This window comes from Ctenopharyngodon idella, chromosome 5 (assembly GCF_019924925.1).
Source record: "Ctenopharyngodon idella isolate HZGC_01 chromosome 5, HZGC01, whole genome shotgun sequence".
Classification (NCBI taxonomy): domain Eukaryota; kingdom Metazoa; phylum Chordata; class Actinopteri; order Cypriniformes; family Xenocyprididae; genus Ctenopharyngodon; species Ctenopharyngodon idella.
In genome coordinates, this window is record NC_067224.1 from 30673517 (window position 1) to 30694126 (window position 20610).

The 20610-nt window shown below is 37.1% G+C and overlaps 1 protein-coding gene across 4 annotated transcripts in view; it reads right to left on the reverse strand.

Moving 5' to 3' along the window:
* eeig1b (estrogen-induced osteoclastogenesis regulator 1b) overlaps nt 1–20204 on the reverse strand; it is a 38428-nt gene extending 18224 nt beyond the window's left edge. Inside the window, exons 1-3 of one of the 4 annotated variants that reach the window (XM_051893305.1) lie at nt 19743–20204; nt 19459–19505; nt 19077–19370 (exon numbers count right to left, since the gene is read on the reverse strand). In XM_051893305.1, the coding sequence (XP_051749265.1) occupies nt 19077–19222 (146 nt within the window). In that variant the 5' untranslated portion in view covers nt 19223–19370; nt 19459–19505; nt 19743–20204. The remainder of the gene's footprint in view (nt 1–19076; nt 19371–19458; nt 19506–19742) is intronic. The other 3 variants (XM_051893304.1, XM_051893307.1, XM_051893306.1) reach the window with 3 other exon arrangements.
* Nucleotides 20205–20610: the final 406 nt, after the last annotated feature.

The window sequence follows — 20610 nt, forward strand, 5'->3', positions numbered from 1 at the left end:
CTTAGTGCATTTCAAAAGTAAGTGCACACTACCATTCAAGAGCTTGGGGTCAGTAAGATTCAATACTTTTATTTAGCAAGGACACATTAAATTGAAAAATGAAAAATGTTTAAGTTGTTACGAATGATTTCCATTTCAAATTAATGCTGTTCTTTTGAACTTTCTATTATTCAAAGAATCCTTAAAAATGTATCACAGCTTCCACAAAAACATTAAGCAACACACCTGTTTTCAACATTTATATATATATATATATATTTTTTTTTTTTTTTTTTTTTTTTTGAGCTAAATATTAGAATGATTTATGAAGGATCACATGACACTGAAGACTGGAGTAATGACTGCTGAAAATATAGCTTTGCCATAAGAATAAATTACATTTTAAATTAAAATATATTAAAATAGAAAAGTTATTTTAAACTGTAATAATATTTCACAATACTACTACTTTACTGTATTTTTTATCCAATAAATGTAGCCTTGGTGAGTATTAAGAGACCTCTTTAAAAACATTACAAAATCTTACCAAGCCCAAATTTTTAAATGGTGGTGTGTAAATTTCTGCACAAATATAAAAAAAAAAAAACTATGAATTGTGAGTTATGCGGCTGTAAAGTAATGAAACCAAGTCTTCAAGAGAAAGTCATTTTAATAAAATCCCCTGTATCTCTCTTCAGATTGATCTTTATTTGCTCCCTCTCTTACACACACACACACACACACACACACACACACACAGTAAACGTACAGTTAGTCTCCACTGTTATGTAAGGCCCTTCCCACAGGTGTGCTGTGTCACTACAGGAAGAGTCATTCTTACATAACCTGGACTTCTGGTTCCTCTGTCAAACCACTCATCTGCCACTCATGAGGGATAGCTGATTACACTAAAGCTCACTCGTGTGAATGTCAATGAGAGACATTCAACTTAAAGCAAACAGAAACAGAGCAAACACACACACCTCTCTCTCTCTCTCTCTGCTTATTTTAGCCTCTCTTGGATTTCAAACTTGTAAAAACTTCAGTAAACACTTCAAATGCAGACAGGTGCAAACAGGCTGACTGTTGACATGACGAGACATGACAGAGGAAGTCATAGACATCTGCATGTGAAGAGCACATAAATGTAAACATAACGTAAATAATAGCTTACAGCTATAACAGTGTGTCATGCCACAAGTTTTGCATTTTTTAACACGCAACATTGTTAGTTTAACTGTTTTTGAACACAAAGCTCCCTCCAAGACACACATCTGATGTGTGTTAGGTGAACCTGAAACCCAAAAATTATACAAGGCTCCTTTAAGGAGGATTGGTCGATTAGTCATTCTGGCAAGATGGTTTTGAAACCATGTACTTTTGCGCATCATTATTCAGTAAACACTGGGATTTTGTGCTCTTATAATAGAGAGGTTAAAAGATCCATCTACAGTTTCTTCATTTTGTGTTTCCCTGAAGTCCAATTATAATGTTAGTGAAAGTTTTTGGCAGCAAAACCGTCATTATTACCGTCATCATGTCTTCCCACCCTCTCTCTGACCCCTAGAATTAAACAGGCTGTTTTTGCTACTGCAACTTTAAGTCATAAATGTTAATATGTAAGTGAACTCTGTTAAGACTGGATAATCTCTTTATATTTATGTTGAAATGTCGACATGGGCGATCTACAAAGCCCCTGAAAGACATGGTGATGGGGAAAAAACGAGCTGGGAGGAAAAATTATATTTTTCACAATGCTTTTGTGTTCACTCACAAAACTTGCATACATTGAACACTTTTATACAAAAAGAGCAAAAAGAATCCTGCTTTCCATGATATGTCCCCTTTAACTACATGTAAAAGGACGTTCATACTTAAGCACATCTGTGTAAAATCTGTAACAGAGATCAGAGAGGTAGCAGATGCATTCCTCATCTGGACCGAGGAGAACAGGAATGACGAAGGAGGGAATCAAGATGGAGAGAGAAATGAAAATATGAGTCATACACAATAGTCACATGCACATGTACGCTCACATGCATCCACAAAATACAGACACACACCTATAGTAGAGTGGGAGAGAAAATAACAGAGCATATGGGATGAGGACAATGCAAAGGAAAAATAAACAAGATAATATACACGTTATTAAGTTGAACTGAGGTAATGTTGGCTCCTGAAAAGAACAATGGATGTGACGTGGATGTGTGGGGATAATTTGCAAGGTGAGCTCACCACTAGGGTCTATATTGAGCACAAAAGACAGATGTATTGAGAAGATATACTCACACACTCTCCATATATGGAAGCGCAGAGCTCTGGGGGAGCTCTAATGAGACTGAGACTATTTCTAAGAGCAATGTGACAACCTGATACGGTCACACAAGGGAAGAAAAGACTATCATAACCTCCGTTTCATGCTGACTTTAATGTGGTGGAGCTGGAATATGGACCAATGAGATTTCACAAGGAAAACATTTCACTTTTCTCACTTGTCTTTTTATCGAGACGCACTTGGTTAGGACCTAACTTGAGATTTAAAGAGGTGAAAAACATTTTACAGGCCCATGACATGTCAGTTTTTGTTTTTATGTAAAGTTGTCTGTCCGCAGGTCGATGAGACCCCACTACTTGCTTTATTAGCAGTGGCTGGGGTTCATTGCCGCTGAAAATTGAGTGCAACATTCCAAAAACTGTCTGTTTTGTAGCAGCATGTGGGATACAGACACGTGCTGTATCTTAAAACGTGACCGACTCAAGATTATCAACCCTAATGAATTATTCATGGTTCTCTCCATCATGTTGAAAAACTCAGAGAGAAAGCGATGTGAGGCACTGGAGTGGCTGATATCTATATTTCATCACCCTGCAGAGCTCATTAGCTTAGTGGAGCATCTAGTTCAGCTGTGTCAAACACACGGCCTGTGGGCCAAATATGGATCGTAGAGGGAGTCAAATCTTGAAAAATTAAAATACCACAGAAAAAAACAAGCAAAAATTGTGTTTACTGGAATGTCGTTTAATTTTTGACAGACCATAGGCTCTTCCTTGAAAAAAAAAAAAAAAAAAAAATGGAATGCTGGATAAAAAGATCTTTTTTTATTAAACACTACTGATCAAATGTGAGGAGTCTGTAAGAATTTAAAAAAAGTCTTATTCTCAACAAGACTATTTATTTGATCAAAAATACAATAAAAACAGTAATATTGTGAAATAATATTACAATCAAAGGGGTCATGAAATGCATTTTCAGATCTTTATATTATGTTTCTGGAGGTTAGCTTATGATTTTATGATTCGTCCATCGTGATGGCTGACCGACATCACGATGGAGAGACACCATCGTGATAACCCCGCTCCCGCCCCCGCCCCGCTTGCGAGTTGACACCATAGACTGTAAAAAAATACACACACTAATCCTAGTCTCTTCTATAGACTATAGTTAACCTAAAATCTTTGCAGGAATTGCTCTGTAAATTAAATTGAGAATATAACTAATGTAAAAATTGCCATATAGGCGAAGTAGTACCCTTTTTAGCAACCAATACCAACGCCATTGTATTAACTCTTTAAGTGGAAGGACGCTACTTTTTTTACCCTCACGTGCAACCTATTGGAAAGCCCGGATGACAAAATTATAGTTTTTAAGAAGAAAAAAATATTTATGTAAAGAGATATATTAAAATAAAAAGTGCTTAAAAGTGCACAACTCTTCTTAAGTGAAAGAAAGCTACTTCTACTAAATCCTGGCATTTTAAAAGAGTGGAAAACAAACATTTGTATTTTAAACTGGGGAGTTAGCTTTGAGGTATGAAACTTGGAGTAGGTATTTATTGAATTTCCATTTCATGACCCCTTTAAAATAACAGCTTTCTATTCTAATAGATTTTAAAATTTATTCCTGTGATGGCAAAGCTGAATTTTCAGCAGCCATTACTATAGTCTTCAGAAATCATTCTACCATGCTGATTTGGTGCTCAAGAAACATTTCTTATTATCAATGTTGAAAATAGTCGAGCTGCTTATAAATATTTCTGGAAACATGATACATTTTTTCAGAAAGTTCAGAAGAACACCATTTATTTGACGTAGTATTTTTGTAACATTATTAATTTCTTTACTGTCCCTTTTGATCAATGTAATGCAGACTTGCTGAATAAAACTATTACTTTACTGACCAAAAACTTTTGAACTGTATGTAAATATCATACCATGTCTTTCATAAGGGGACTTTTGCAGGTTATTCATCTTTATTTTATTTTTTACATTTTTCTTCATACCCTTATGGACTATAAACCTCTAACTGTGTGTAAGGGTGAGGTATGACATTGTCTTGGCATAAACACAATAACAGCATTCCAGATGTTCCAGCAAGAGCATCAATCTTCTGCAATGCTAAGATCATTCCTTGCAAACACTGTGACTTTTCACCTCCCTCTACAAACACTCTGCTGAGCCAGAAGATTGTCTATGTTGTTGCATTTGTTTTAAACAAAGACTAGCGCAGAAGAAATAAAACACACTTGATTGAGTGTGATCACATTCCAATGTTAGCCTCATCCAATTTGGTGACAGCAGTAGAATTAGCTTTCTAAACCAATAGTTTGTTCTGAAATCTCCCTGATGTCTTTACATCTTTTCCCTTTGAAGTCAATACAAGGACAGCTTTTCAAATTCATCTGAATAACGTGTATTATTGGTTGTGCCCTTTCAGCAGACTCAACTGTAGCCTAAATTCCAACCCAAGAATTAATCTGAGCCCATCTGTTTAGACAGACAGTTCCAGGACTGGTGTTGAACCCCATTCTCCTGTAGATCCACACAAACATCTGGATCAGAAAATTGTTGTACTAGGTGAAGTGTCTATTGTCTGGATGTGGGCGTTACGGAAGGTCATGTGATTGTAGGATGCATCATGAAACTCGGTGAAACAACAAAAAAACATTTTATATTTATTATAATACTATGTATAAAATTGAGGTAAGGAACTGATTAAAGAGAGGATCTGATGCTTCTGCTGCTGTACTGACTATCTTACTGATTTTGATTTCTCTGTCAGATGGGATGGCAACCGTGCTTGAACTGCCAAATGTTATTTTACTCAGAAGCTTTTGCTTTTATTTTGACAAAGGTCAAAATAAATGAGGAGCACTACTGTTTAGGAAAAATAAAAACTGTATACCCAACAGGATCAGATTTCTCAGAAGCACTTTGAGTTGAACTGAAAATAGTAGGTAATTTTCTCCATAATTTTAAACTTTTTTTGATTAGGATGGGATTAAAATCACAAACTATGTTTTTGAAACCTAATCTCCTTCAGGAAAACTATAGTTCTATCTCTGGATCTGAACAGGGCTTCCGTGCACACTACTGTTCACAAGCTTTGGGCTCTAGGTACCCAAAATGTAAGGTTCACCTGGACCCCACACACACAAACAAGATTAAATAAATCTACCGATTTAGTCAAACAGAGGGATCTGCTTTTTTATTGCATTATGTAATAAGCTCTCATTGCTGAGATTGGGGTGTAACTGCGGTAGGGGATGGGGGCCAAGTAGAGAATGGTGGTTTTGTAATGCAATCCAGCTCTCAGAGATTCCTGTGATGTTGACATCTCACAGGTCCAGGCAGTGACACACAGCTACCAGAAACTTCTCTCTCAATGCTGCCATTCAATACCATTTGAGGTTTAGGAGCGACAACCTAAAACATATCTACTCTTTCTAGAAGCCCAGTGATCTTAAACAAGTTCTAACTAATGTCTAAGCCTTCAGTCATACAAAAAAGGATTAATCGTCCTGCCTGAGGGTGCAAAGATTTTATCATATTGACAGATTGATCTGCCAAATGGAGAATTTATTGGGGCTGCGTAGGTGGAACTCAAATCCATCTTGAATTTGATAAACAATCCATTCACATTGAGGTGAAAAAGAAAGCAGTTCATGGACGTTTATGGAGAGCAAATGTGAATACATTAATGCAAACAGCTGAACTTACTTTTGCATTGAACTTTATCAACCTTCTGTCATAACAGAACTAATTCAAAAACACACACAAGTGTGTTCGTTGATTTATTAACGGATTACTGTTACCAGGGCTGCTCAACTGAATCAAGGGTCTCAGGAATTTAATTAACCATGTGAAAGGCAAAACTAATAGGACTTAATCAGTGGCTAAACCCTTTACCTGAACAAAGAGTAAAAACTACCAATTCAAATGCAGATTTCTATAATTATGGTGAATAAAAAAAAAATAAAAATCTCCAAATACGGATGCGTGCTGAAAAGCTGTTGACAGCTCTCATTAAAATTAACCTTGGAGAAGATGATGGAGACAGAAGCTCTGGTCCAAAACCTTAGTGAGCTGCCTACTGCCTTCCAATTCAATGATTTGTGACAATCTACAAACAAAGCAACACAATTAAAGATTACAAGGGCACATTAATAAAAAATAATAATAATAATAATAAAAAAAAAGTGCATGGATGACTAATTTATAATAAAACACTGCTATATTTTATAAAAAATAAGAACCCTCAATTTACATTTCATGGTGACTTTAATGAGCATGTTGCTAAGCTAACAGCACAATACTTTATTAAACATAAAAGAACATGATGCACAAATATTGGGTTAAATTAATTAATTTGTAGTTACATGGAACTATTTTTATTGATACTTTTATTTGAAGATTCAAGTTTTTTTAAGTCAACATTTCTCTCACCTCATGCACCACCTCATGCGCCAGTTGTTCACAAGTAATCTGATCGGATTTCGGCTATCAGATTGGATCAAATCTTGAAAATGGGTTGTTCAAAATGAAAAAAGAATTCTGAAATCAGATTAGATCACAAAATCCAGTCTTGGTTTTGATCTGGATAAAATCATCAGCTTGTGTTGTTCAAAATTTTTTAGTAAGATTGGGATACCTTTGATCCAAAAAATCTGGATTATACTGATCCCATCAGAAGGGTGGATTTCAAGAACAAAAATGTAATAAAACTTTAAAACTGGTCAAAAAACACAACATTTGTATCATGTAATACACACATATTCTTTATTTTGCTCTTGATTAGTTAACTTTTAAAGTAATAAATTAGAAGTAGACATTAGGCTACATATTTAGCCTTTCGGTAACCTACTGTAAAGTAAAAAAGAGATTTTGGTGCAATAAAATAATCCTCAAACAGCTGTAAATATCTAACAAAATTATTATATTTAATTCAAAGTGTTTTTTAATCATTGTTTGTAAACTACATTGCCACAATCATAAGAGATGAACCAGTCAAAAGTTCTTTGCGAGCAAATGCAAAGTTTCTCGGGTGAAGCTATATGTGGAATTTTTCTGAGAGAATGCAACAGCATTGAAATGTTTTTTTTTTCTTTTTCCCATCTCATATTCTTTCTATCACCATGTCCTTTTAGGGGCTCCGTAGAGCACAAGTAATCCAGATTTGGTCATCTGAAAAAGTGTGTATCTGGATCAGGGTGATCCAATCCAATTTTGCTTTGAAAAACCAGCACAAAAGATGGATAATCTGATCCTGGATAGCATTCTGGGACAGAGAGATGTGATGCCTCCTTAGAACCTGACTAAAATGATTTATATTCGCATTAAGTTTTAGAACAACCAATATCTGCATGCATATTTTGGAACCAATTCACACTATAATGACAGACGCCAACCAACACGGACAATCACCAGATTACAGTACGTCACTTCTCAGACATACAGTACCACGACCTGACAAACAAGCAAAAGCACCGACCAAGGGCAACAGGGGTAACACTGAGCCGACAAAAGGTGACGAAGTGCCTGTTGCCACTGCTGTCTGTCAGTGATTTCACTACATCAACAGACTACTAGAGCTGCCCCCTAATAGTCGACTAAACATTGGTCGATGAGAAAAGGCTTGGTTGGCTAAATTTTAATTAATTCACGAAGTCATGGCTGGTCCATGCGGGCAATATGTCGGTCAGAAAATCTAAAGTACTGTGGGAACTGTGGGAAAAGGTGACGTGCAACCTCAAACATGGCTTATTATTTAAAACATGTAAGTAGTAGTCTAACGTTAGCCAATTTACTTGGTCGTCACTCTAACGTAAACCTAGATAAATGTGCGCTAATATTAGACACATATCCAAGTGTTCATGCGGAGTGTGGAAGCTAAATTAGTACCGCTCGACATGTTTAACTTAACTTCCGCATCCACGCCATCGGAGTCCATCTTCTCAAAGGCCAGCTTCATTGTGAGCAAGACACAGAGCTCACTTCTCCCCGACAATGTGGACAAACACTTTTTCCACCAAATAATCGACTAATGGCTTAAATGAATGACTAACAGTCGACTAGGAAAATCTTTAGTCAGGGGCAGAAATCCATAGACACGCAACCACAGAAATAGCCAAAAAGACACTCACACACTGAACACTGGATCATAACCTGGCTCTTTTCCTCTCTGATAAGGTATGCAAATAACAGCCGGGGGCCTCTTGACATTATCATTGTTAGCTGTTGCATAAAAGGCACAGGAATGGCTGGAGACCAGTCCTACATGCACTTTACACACGTAACCACCCGTGTGCAGTGTGATTCACTGTTCAAATCTCTCTGGAACAGATACCCTAATCATTGGGTTTTGAAATCAGAGCCTCTTCAATGCTGTAAGTGGACCCTGTGGACTACATTTGCCAACAAAACCTCATTTTAATTGACCACTGATTAAAAGCGTTCAGAAGGTCAGTTATTGGAATGGTTGGTGTGGAGGAGGTTTGGTGACATAGATAGAGACACCAATTGGCTTTAAAAAGCATGATTAAACACTTATCAATAAGTAAACAATTAAGCATTGCTCTTTCAGCTGTGAGCTAATGTCTGGAGGTCAAACATGGAGAATTGCTCTCATAGGCTCCAGGCTCTCTCCGAATTTAATCATCTCTCATTCCACTGGAATGGATCAGGACACATGGGACGGGCCAGACCCTCAGCGAAGAGCCAGAAACACAGACCAATGCAGATGAGAAAACCCAGCTCACTCTTTATGAGGATGATATATTGCCAAAAACTGTTGTGCGAACAGCCAAACAATATGAAATGCTCCTGCTGTGGGAGCTCTGGTCACATAAAAACAAACAAATATAAGATCCACTGAAAACAAAGTCATCAAGACTGATGGAAAAAAAATGCTTAAGACAAAAAAACTCTTTGAAATCAACTCCTGATTTTTATAGCACCCAGGCAGACCAGCATGTACAGTGTCTCCTGATGTTAGTCACATTTTATTGCCATCAACATATATAGGCCAATTTTCCCTTCTTTCCTTCTCTCTGTCACATGTTTGTGGTTGGAGAAGCAGTACTGTCGACAGTCTGACACAGCTTCCAGAAGAACACTGCTGTGGGATCGACAGATACAAACCATTTGTACTTTAAGTCATTGGTTGATTATTCCCAGCTACCCTTCATAGTTCTGGGAAATTGTGGAGCTTTTTGTAAGTCAGAAGGCATTGTTGTTGTTACTGATCAAGCAAAGAATTCTTCTGCCGGTTGTTAATGCGAGCCTGTTTAGAGTGTAAACTCATGTCAAGTGGTATAAAATGACCTCAGAGAGATGATTTGTAAATTATATTAAATTGTAGAGAGATTTAATTATAATACGCTGTACATATAATGTATAGTATAGCATTAAATATAGATCTAAGTGGTTTTAACTCTAGGAATTGAGGAGTGCCAGTTGTGTTTTCCTTATTCAGCTGCTCGTCTTTTCTATGTCAGGCATTCTTCATAAAACAGGCAAGACTAAACTAAAAATAAAATTCTCCATGTAGCCAATGGGCTAAATGCTTCAATAATTACAGAAATGTACAAATCTGTGTGTGTTTTGAGGAATGCTAAACAGCCTAACATGGTTAGGCTTATATGTGCAAGGATATGCTTAACATTTACGTAAAAAAGGCTAGGGAAATTAAAGATTTGTAACATTACATATATAATATCTAACCAAGGTGTTGATGACCAATTACATTTCCACATACTGCCATTGTAATATACTCCATGTATACTCTACTAATGCACTAATTGATTAAAGTCACAATGAAATAAAAATTGACAGTTTATTATAAACAATTTATTTGTGCACATGATTATTTATTTTTCATTTATGTGCTACATTAACCTTCCCTCCCCCGTGCAAAAGGCATCATCCCAATGATCCAATAAATTTCCAAAGGACAAATTCAACTCCTGTTAACTGTTTCACTCAGATATATGTCATAATGGGGGGGAAATAATATTATATATATACACATATATCTTTTATCCGATGCAGAACTTGAGGAAGGGGGCTGGGATAAATTCACCACTAAAGAGCAGTAGCCAATTTTATGCCTTAAAAAGAATTTGACCTTTGATCTCACAAGCTCTCCAAGCTTGTCTTTAAATGAGAGCCCAAATTCTGAGAGGCACAACAGATTTACTGCTCTGAGATTGCAATCAGAGTGCAGATGGTGTGTATGACAGCAAATACATCTGAAGTGGACAGGAATGGGATTGAAAAGTGAGCAGAAGATAAAGCACAGTGATTAGCCTCTTAACATGCAGAGGCAAACCACAAAAAACATGGTTGGAGGGAGAGAAAAGACAAGTCTAAACAGACTACAATTTGAATGAAGAACAAAATGTAAGGGCAGCAGGGCGCAAAGTAATTCCTTCTCTTGAATGTTTGAATGTGTAATTTATGCCAACAGAAACCGAAATAATAAAGTACTGGTGGAACATTACAGCCAGCTTAATGTCAGTCATTATTCATCTGAGGAGTTTTCTTTTTTCTGTGGTAGGTTCTCCCTGAACAAAAGCTTTGACTTAGGTTTGGTGTATGTAATGAAGTATCCAGATGCCAGTGCTGTGTTTTGATGGTGCAAGCATAACAAAGCACATGTTCATTTAATATAACCCAAATCTATCAGACAGTATTAGTCCCAGACTGTACTGCAACAAAATGGCCATGAAAGTACACTGATATAAAGAGTCTGACGCTGAAAATGAACAAAGAATGTACTAGAATCACCAGAAAGGTAACAATATCATATTTCGCCCTGTTCAGGACTGTATGTATTGTACATGTTTTGCCCTAAGCTTACAAAAAAAAAAAAAAAGGTTGGTGTGGCTATATTTTCATAATAGTAGGCTACACAATATCAAGGCTTGTAATTTAAATATGGTAACTGTAACAGGTGTGGACGTACGCCAGAGATAATGTCTGTTACTTGTGCTGATAATACAGCTTAGTCTACACCATTTTGAGAAACATTTTAAAGAGGCTGACTGAAGATTTGAGGTGGAGGAGATGTGTTTATTAAAACTGTCAAGAAACACTGTCGTCTGCACTGGAGTGTTTGCATATAGTGTTGTGAGAAAAGGAGGAACGTGTAAAGGGGAGAGAGGTAAATCAAGTGGACATTCCTAGCTCTGTTGTCCGTGAAACCCTACTACACATCCGGCAACTGAGCTTTGACCCTGGAAACCTGTGACTATGCAAAACCAGGGAGCATGTGACACAGCTGTGAAAAAGCTGTGAGAGCGTAACACAAATACATATATTTAAACAGATCTGTATAATACTGCAACAATATATACAATATGAGAAATAAGGTTTGTGGCAAAACAAGCAAACTACATCTAAAACTATTTCTTGTAACAGACGCAAAAGGGCCAGTCATGTTTTGTGAAGTAAAGCTTGTCCTCATTCCCTCTGTCCCTCCACCCTTCTGTTCCCCCAGGACTACATTTAACCTACTTCTGTGTGAAACTCACTTCCAGATGGCGCTCACTTTTTATCCGTCTTCCCCTTTATTCCATATTTTCCCACAAGAGTGTTCTTGACCCAACTACCACTTTGACGCTTCAAAAAGTTACTAAAGCGATCGTAAAAATAATCCATATGAATTAAGCAGTTTAGTCCAAATTTTCTGAAGAGATACGATCACTTTATATAATGAACGGATTGAATTTAGGCTTTTATTCACATATAAACAACATCAACTCACACATCAGTTGTGGTAAACAGAAACAGAAGCTCTGACATGCGAGAACCAATGAGGTTCATTCTCGTGTGTTACGCAGCACAATTGAGCTTCCGCAAGAACCAATGAGGTTTGTTCTTATGCTTCAATCATGTACGTTTAAGCTTCTGTTTATGTTCGCTGATCAATGTTTATATGTGGATAATACCCTAAATTATATCTGTTCATCATACAAAGCGATCGTGTCTCTTTAAAAAAAATTGGGACTAAACCACTCATTCATATGGATTAGTTTTATGATCTCTTTATGAACTTTTTGAAGCGTCAAAGTGTCAGTGGTGTATCTATCAACGGAGGGACAGAAATCTCTCAGATTTCATCAAAAACATCTTCATTTGTGTTCCAAAGATGTATGAAAGTCTTATGGGTTTGGAACGACATGAGGGTGAGTAATTAATGACAGATTTTTTTATTTTTGGGTGAATTTCAAAATAGAAAACAGTTCTTTTAAATTGTAATGTGTAACAGACCCCAAACCATTCAACGGTAGTGTATACATTTTTGCACTTTTACATTTACATTAATGCTTTTGGCTGACATTTTTATCCAATGTGACTTGCATTGCATATATACATTTTATCAGGTACATGCAATCGCTGTAAATCAAACTCGTGGTCTTGCCATTGCTAACTTCATGCTCTACTGTTTGAGCTACAGGAAACGTTTAGTGTTGCTACTGTAACAAAAAATATCCCTGTGGTACTAATGCAATCGTCTTATCATCATGAAAAGAGAAGTGGGGATGTTTCTGTTAGAGATTGGCAGATCTCTGCCATTGTATTTTGCTTTTACAGTACAGTACATTTAATATCACGCCGGTATTCTTTCATTTTTAGAATAAGCAGGTTTTTGATAGTTATCAGCATATTGCTGTACTGTAAACATACTCAATGCTAGTTGAAGTTTCTTTTTTACCAGCTTTATCATCTGAAAGGGAAAATTATAAGACCAATTGCTTTGAAAATAGCACAGAAACAAAATACACAATTTCAAATATAATTTAATAGCAGATAAGGAATGAGTTACGTGCCAAAGTTTAGAAGTATAACAGCAATCACCACTAATAATTGACTAAAGGATCTCTGTAAAACAGTAGCTGATGTCTAAAGGAGGGAAGACAGTGCGAAGTCCAGTTTTAAGACAACCCAACAGTTTATCTACATCTGTTTGGTTCACAGCAATCTGTTTCATGAAGTGTTTACAGGAGGCAGTTTAGAAGCCTCAGTCTGTCCCCGCTGAGAGCAGGTGCACCGCTGAGTCTCAGCTGTTAATCTCATTGAGCCATTGTAGCCCAATAACACGGCGGCCTGTCCGGGATAAGACCCTTGTTCCTCTGCCCGCTTGTTGGCGGCGCATGCCAGGAACTGAACTAGCAACCTTATGGTGTGTATAGTGACCAAAAGAACTTCTGAACTCTGAGACACCCCGATACAGGACCACTTTATGTCCATGAAAAGACAAAATAGGACAAGCAGGTGGGGGAAAAAAAAAAAAAAAAAAAAAAAAAATCACCATTCATGATTGTAATTCAAAACAGACACAACAAAAAATTGAGCATGAACCTTTAGACTGCAGACATAATGTGTTGTTGTTGGGATAGAGTGGGATAGAGATAAGCACCTCATTATCATTATGCTGTATGTGTAAGAATCAACTGCGTCTGGAGTCTCAGATAAGACGTATAATATAAGGTAGTAATATAATACTGACATTAATGTGTCTGAGAATGTAATGAGAAAGCCAGAAAAACAGCCAGAGAAAGACTTATCTGTAAGTTACAAACACTAATAAAAGCACCATTAACGAATTACAGCCTAAAATCCTCTGACTATTGGGGCTCTAGTTTTGATTTAACCAGAAAAGATTATTTACAAAAAGGTGTGGAAACCATTCACTACCTTTCATCTTAATTTACATGCTCCTTAAAGGTGCATGGGCATTGCAGTCATTGTGGATGTGTGTTGTTTGTGTGCATGCTGTATACCTAAAGTGCCACATTCTCAAAGGTTTCATTTGATACCCTGTTGCTAAGATACTAAAACACAAACTGCCACGAATGCACATGAATGAGTTCTAAATAATGAAAAAGAGAATGATTTGTTTTCATAATCTCACATTGTTCATTAGCATGCTCTGTGTGTGTGTTTCGGGGTGTAACTCTACCAGTGGAATCTAAAGAATGAGGTTCTGCTCGATTTGTCAAAGCCGACATGGTCCCAATAACACAGTGAGCAGAGAAACTGGATCCTCTTTCTTTCTGCAGCTTTCGCTTTGTTCATTTAAGAACGTCAATCAGCACCAAAAGATTAAATATAAAACAAAAACATCTTTATAAAGTAGTGGTCAATGATAATTTTACAGTGGCCAAAGCTGATATCTAGACCAGTGTTTCCCCAACCTTTTTCTTGCCATGGCACAGTTTTGATAAGTAAAAAAATCCCACCACTATGCACTAAAACAACAAAACTGCATAAACATGCATTACTTCAAATGGCACATTAAAACTGGATATTATATAATACTCACATTTAATGTAAAAATTGAGCTTAAGTCAGGTAAGAACACAATAAGGTCATATACAGGTAGCTATACAAAAAAGTTTTAGAGTCTGTAAGATTTTTTACATGTTTTTTATAGAAGTCTCTTGCGCTCACCAAGGCTGCATTTATTACAATTTAAAATCAGTGTTTTCTGTTTTAATACTTTTTAAAATGCAAGTTATTCCTGTGACGGCAAAGCTGATTTGATGCTCAAGAAACATTTATTCATTACTAATTTTTGCAGAAACCGTGATTCTTCGATGAAGAGAAAGTTCAAAAGAACAGCATTTATTGAAATCGGACTTGAATCGAAATCAAATCAAACCGTGAAATTTGTGTCAATACCCAGCCCTATTGGTCATTGCCAATAAGCCCAAAAATCCCAAAATGCTCTGACTGAATGACCTATAGGATGCACAGAATTAAAATAATTATTAAAACTTTATAGTTATTGTCTTTGGTGGGAATGGGCCTTAACGGGTTAGTTCATCCAAAAATCATCCCATAATTTACTCACCCTCAAGCCATCCTAGGTGTATATGAATTTCACAATCTGAGTTATATTAAAAAATATTCTGGCTCTTCCAAGCTTTATAATGGGAGTGAATAGTAACCGAGATTTTGAAGCCCAAAAAAGCACACTGATCCATCATAAAAGTAATCCATACGGCTCCAGGGGGTTAATAACGGCCTTCTGAAGTGATGTGTTTTTGTAAGAAAATATCCATATTTATAACTTTTTAAACTAGAATCACTGACTTCCGTATGTGAGTCGATTCTGGCAGAAGAGTGAACTTTGACCTGATGCATGACGTATTGACGAATGCGGAAGCTCTAATTAGATGTCTAAAATTAGATTTTTTAAAGAGAAATGTCGGAGCTTGAGTTTGTTGCCCAGCCCTAATTGTTTGAATCAGGAGAGGTGTCTACTTTCACCTAAGCTTATGCTACTCCAACATCCTCCGTCATACGCTGAAACTCGACTCTCTCATGAATGCACGGGCAGACATTACCAGAAGCTAGTGATTATAGTCTATATAGTTTATATATATATATATATATATATATATATATATATATATATTATACTGCAAAAATGCATTGTTTCACTTCAGAAGGCCTTTATTAACCCCATGTATGGATTACTTTTATGATTTTTTTGGGCTTCAAATCCTCAGTTACTATTCACTTCCATTATGAAGCTTGGAAGAGCCCAAATATTTTTTAATAAAACCCCGATTGTGTTTGACTGAAAGAAGAAAGACATATACACCTAGGATGGCTTGGGGGTGAGTAAAGGATGGGACAATTTTCATTTTTGGGTGAACTAACCCTTTAATTCTTGTGCAGAAATAAACCTTTAAGTAATCAAATGTGCATGGCTGCTTGAGTATTTATCGTCTATGGAAGACAGAGGAACAGAACAGGAAGGAAGAGAGATGAGCATCCCTGTAATGATTACAATTACAGAGCAATTTCATCAAAAACTCACATCAATGGAGAGACTAGAGCACACACACATAAACACACACAGACTCGCACAACAGTTTCCTTAGCAACCACTGCTGCTGTATAACCTCTACCACAATAATGATACACCTAAAGAAAATCAGCAACAAGAACGATATAAATCAGACTAGAATCTTTCAACAAGCTCTTTTAAGGTTCAGGTGCTAATCACAAACAGGAAGCATGAAAAAAAAAAAGATGGCCAGCCAAAGGCAGTGATAATGGTTTGCATAAATTGATGTAGTTCACGTATCATGACTGTGAATGTCTAAATGAGACCTTTAACTGCATGTGCCCGGCTCTATGCAGACCAACCATTAAAAGCACCCCTATCAGCACCCTCTCTTCCTTCAAGCTTCACCGCCCTCTGTCCGCTCAGCAAGCCAGGACACCTCTGGAAACTAATGATTTCTGTGTCTACATCCTCATCATCCACCCCAGGATTTTTTATCATCACGTTGATCTGATTTCTTCCATTTCAAATGCAAACCTGAACAGTGGAAAAGCTGATGAACGAGTCTGAGATCAGATTAAACCGGCAAGATTTTCCACATTGATATTACTGCTATTGGTCTGTCATCACTCTGAGAGCTTACTCCTGTCAATCAAGCTCTCTATGAACTCAATCCACACTGATAAAGAGGACAGAAGGATGAAGAAACGTGAGAGAGTGAAAGAAAAGAATGAGCGAGGGGAGGAGGGCAGAGGGAAACAGGACCGTGGCTTACTCAGACAAACGGCTCTCTGTTGGGACTATCACTGAAGTCTCTGTCCTGTTTTTCGCTTTCTCTCTCACCCTCTTTTTCTCCTTCGTGCATTACTCCTCTATCCATCTTGCATTCCACTTCCTATCATTGTCCCCGTCTTGGTTTTTTTTCTTTTCAATTTCTCTCTCTAGAGATTACCACACACTCTGTTCATACTATTTAGCCAATCTAATCTCTATATCAGTCCATCTGAGGAATGATGGTGTTGGGACATTCATGACATAACCCTCTTCTGCCTCCTTACATCAGATACACAAGGCATTGTGCAGAATGAATGCGGAGGGCATCTCAGTGCACTAGAACGAGAGCACTCACTGTGCCTGGCACCGCTAGCAAGTCAATGCGCCCACACAATATACCACCCCCAGTCATATGCCACTAAAAACAACTTCACAACACAAGAGAACTTCAAACAGACTAACACATTTTTGGCCTCTAGAGTTACTGTTTCTCGTGCTCTGTGGGCCGTCGCTAGGGGGGCGGAAGGTGGTCCGCAATACATTTTTGAGGATTATTTATTTATTTGAATATAATGTTCACAAGAACAGCATTTTTCAAATAAAGATATTTCATAAAAATGTAAAAGTAAAGTCTTTACAGTCACTTTTCATCAACTTAAAGGGTTAGTTCACCCAAAAATGAAAATTCTGTCATTAATTACTCACCCTCGTGCCGTTTTACACCCATAAGACCTTCATTAATCTTCGGAACACAAATTAAGATATTTTTGCTTCGGAGCGTAATGAATCAGCGTATCGAATCATGATTCGAATCGCGTGTCAAACCGCCAAACTGCTGAAATCACGTGACTTTGGCGCTCTGAACCGCTGATTCGACACACTGATTCATAACGCTCCAAATCTTCCTGAAGCAGTGTTTTGAAATCGGCCATCACTATATAAGTCGTTATTTTGGGTTTTTTTGGCGCACCAAAAATATTCTTGTAGCTTTATAATATTAATATTGAACCACTGTACTCACATGAACTGATTTAAATATGTTTTTAGTACATTAATGGATCTTGAGAGAGGAAATGTCATTGCTGGCTATGGAGGCCTCACTGAGCCATCGGATTTCAACAAACATATCTTAATTTGTGTTCCGAAGATTAATGAAGGTCTTACGGGTGTGGAACGCCATGAGGGTGAGTAATAAATGACAGAATTTTTGGGTGAACTAACTCTTTAATGCATCTTTGCTGAATAAAAATTATTATATCTTTCTATCTATCTCTATGTGTGTGTGTATATATAGTTATCAATTATCTCAAATTGTGACATATCTATATCAGATGGCTGCAAAACTGTTTTGAATCCAGAATAAGGTAAAACATTTTAAAGTGATGAAATGATGCATTAAACACATCTGGTGCAAGATTAATGCATGAGTCTTTATGGCATTCACATATTGGAATTATAACCCATTGGTCAACACATAAGACTGCTGATTCACTCACTAATTTACTACTAGTTTACAGATTTACTAATGCACCTTTATTGTTCTAATTAGGCTGTGTCTGATCAGACCTGCTCAACTGTGAGTTTACCCTACTAAGGGCTTAAGCCTCTATTTATAAACCATACCACTGACATCTGTGTGCTATCATCTTAAACCACAGTCAAAGTGCAGGAATGTGTTTAGAATTAGTCACGAGCAAACGAAATCATGAAAATGGGCGTGATTGCACAATTCAGGCTGTCTGTGTGCAATGATTAAAAGAGCAAATCCTTTTACCTGGGTAAACAATGTAAAGAATGGGATAGTGTTTTGACCCTGACCCTTAAAAATGTCTTTTGATGTGAGACCTGTTCAAGAGACCCCCAAAGCAACCTGTGTGGTCTTCTAAGAGCATTTTAAATGGACTCAAAAATTGTTCAGAGCTGCAGCGCGGGCTGAGTAAAAACCCAAGGTCTGAACAAGTGTTCCTCATGAAACTTACACCAAAGACAACAGCAGAATCTAGAATGATATACAACAATAATGTCCTTCCAACCATCTTAAGGCTATAGATAATTTTTCAACAGATAACCATTCATTAACAATCATAAGCACAGTTTACCCCAAAATATATATATATTTATAACAGTGGAGTCTAATAAAAAGTTACCACAGTTTTACTGCCCTAGCAACTATTTTATTTGACAGAAACCACGGTGACCCTGGCAACTTTTGTGTTAGGCCCAGTACAATCCCAAATCTTACCTAGATGAAGAAATGGAAAAGTCTCCACCATCCAACAGTCTGATTTTGCAGAAGAGCATTCCGTTCACGAACGGCACAGCCGTGAGCTCCTCCAGGGTGAAGTGTATCTGAAACTTAAACTTCTTCTTTTTTATTAAAAAAGCCATTCTTTTAAGACTGAACTTTGGATGTTTGAAGACAGAGGTAGATGAATACAGGGAGATGTGTTTCTTTTAATCTGGTGCTTGGAAGTCCTTCTCAATGTATGTGCTTTGGCTCAGCATCTCTGAGGGGACTGAAGCTGTCCAGAGGAACCTGGGGTATAAAACAGGGGGAAATTACACCTAGACTGCTCAGACAAACACTAGACCAAGTAAACATTAGAAACTACATCATAACTTACCTTAAAACCAATACAGGGGCAGCACTGTGGGAAGGCTACAGTCTTTGCTGAAAAGCAAACACATTCCCTGGAGAGTTAGTTACCTTGAAGAGATCCATTATATCCAGGTGTAAGGTCCCTGGGACCCCACTGGCACCATTCACATAATCAAGGAAAATGCTCTTTAAAAGCTACTGACAATATTTAGCGAAATGACTATCATCTTTTCTCTTTAATCGAAAGTAGTCGCCTGTTGTTTTCAATGCCGTAAGTGAAAATTTGAATAGAGACAGTTAAATACTTACGTCGATGAGCAGTTTTCATATGGAAGCCAGGACAAAAATCACTGGACGAAACGATTTTAAAAAACGACCCATAATATAATTACTAACCAGTTGTAAATCGTATCGAAATCAACTGTTTAGCGTTGAGTCAAAAGCAGAATGACTGCTCCGGGCTGAAACTGTCTCTGGCTCTGGTTAGTGAACTCCGATAAGCGCCGCCTCCATGGACGCGTGGAGTTCCCTAAATACAGCCAGTTTCTCAGCAGTTCACAGAGAGCGTTTGAAACTCACGTTACATCCACAAGAGCGCAACAGTACTTCACTATAACCCCAACAAAACGCATGACATGTTGATTTCAGACGCGTTGTTAAGCTTTGCCATTATGTAGGTTATGATGCTGGCTTTGTAGATTCATCAATAATACCATAATTCATCAATAAAACCCTCAGCAGTTTGTAGGGAGGACGAAAACAAACGTTCGTGTTGTCAAGGAGAATCACTATCCTAGTGAATAATGAGGATTTTTTGCGCTTCTGTTGCGTTAAAGCAGAAAGGATTTGCTTTGGTTTTGTTCTAAAATGAATGTAGCGCCATCTCGTGGCCACATACTTGGTAACGCTATTGTCATTTTGATGACCGATACATACAATATCAATGTCAGAGATACATGATACAACATACATGTAAATCATTAGATGTTACATTTAGGCCAATGTGAACGACAACTAATGTATACATTAATTATTTAGCTTTATAGTTAGCTAATTTACAATCAGTTTTCTATGTATGTGTTTTTGTATTTCTTTTTTTTTTTTTTTTGTATTGTTTTTGTATTTTTAACTTTTCGTTAAACTTAAATAAAAAAAAAAAAAAATTCTTTAATACATC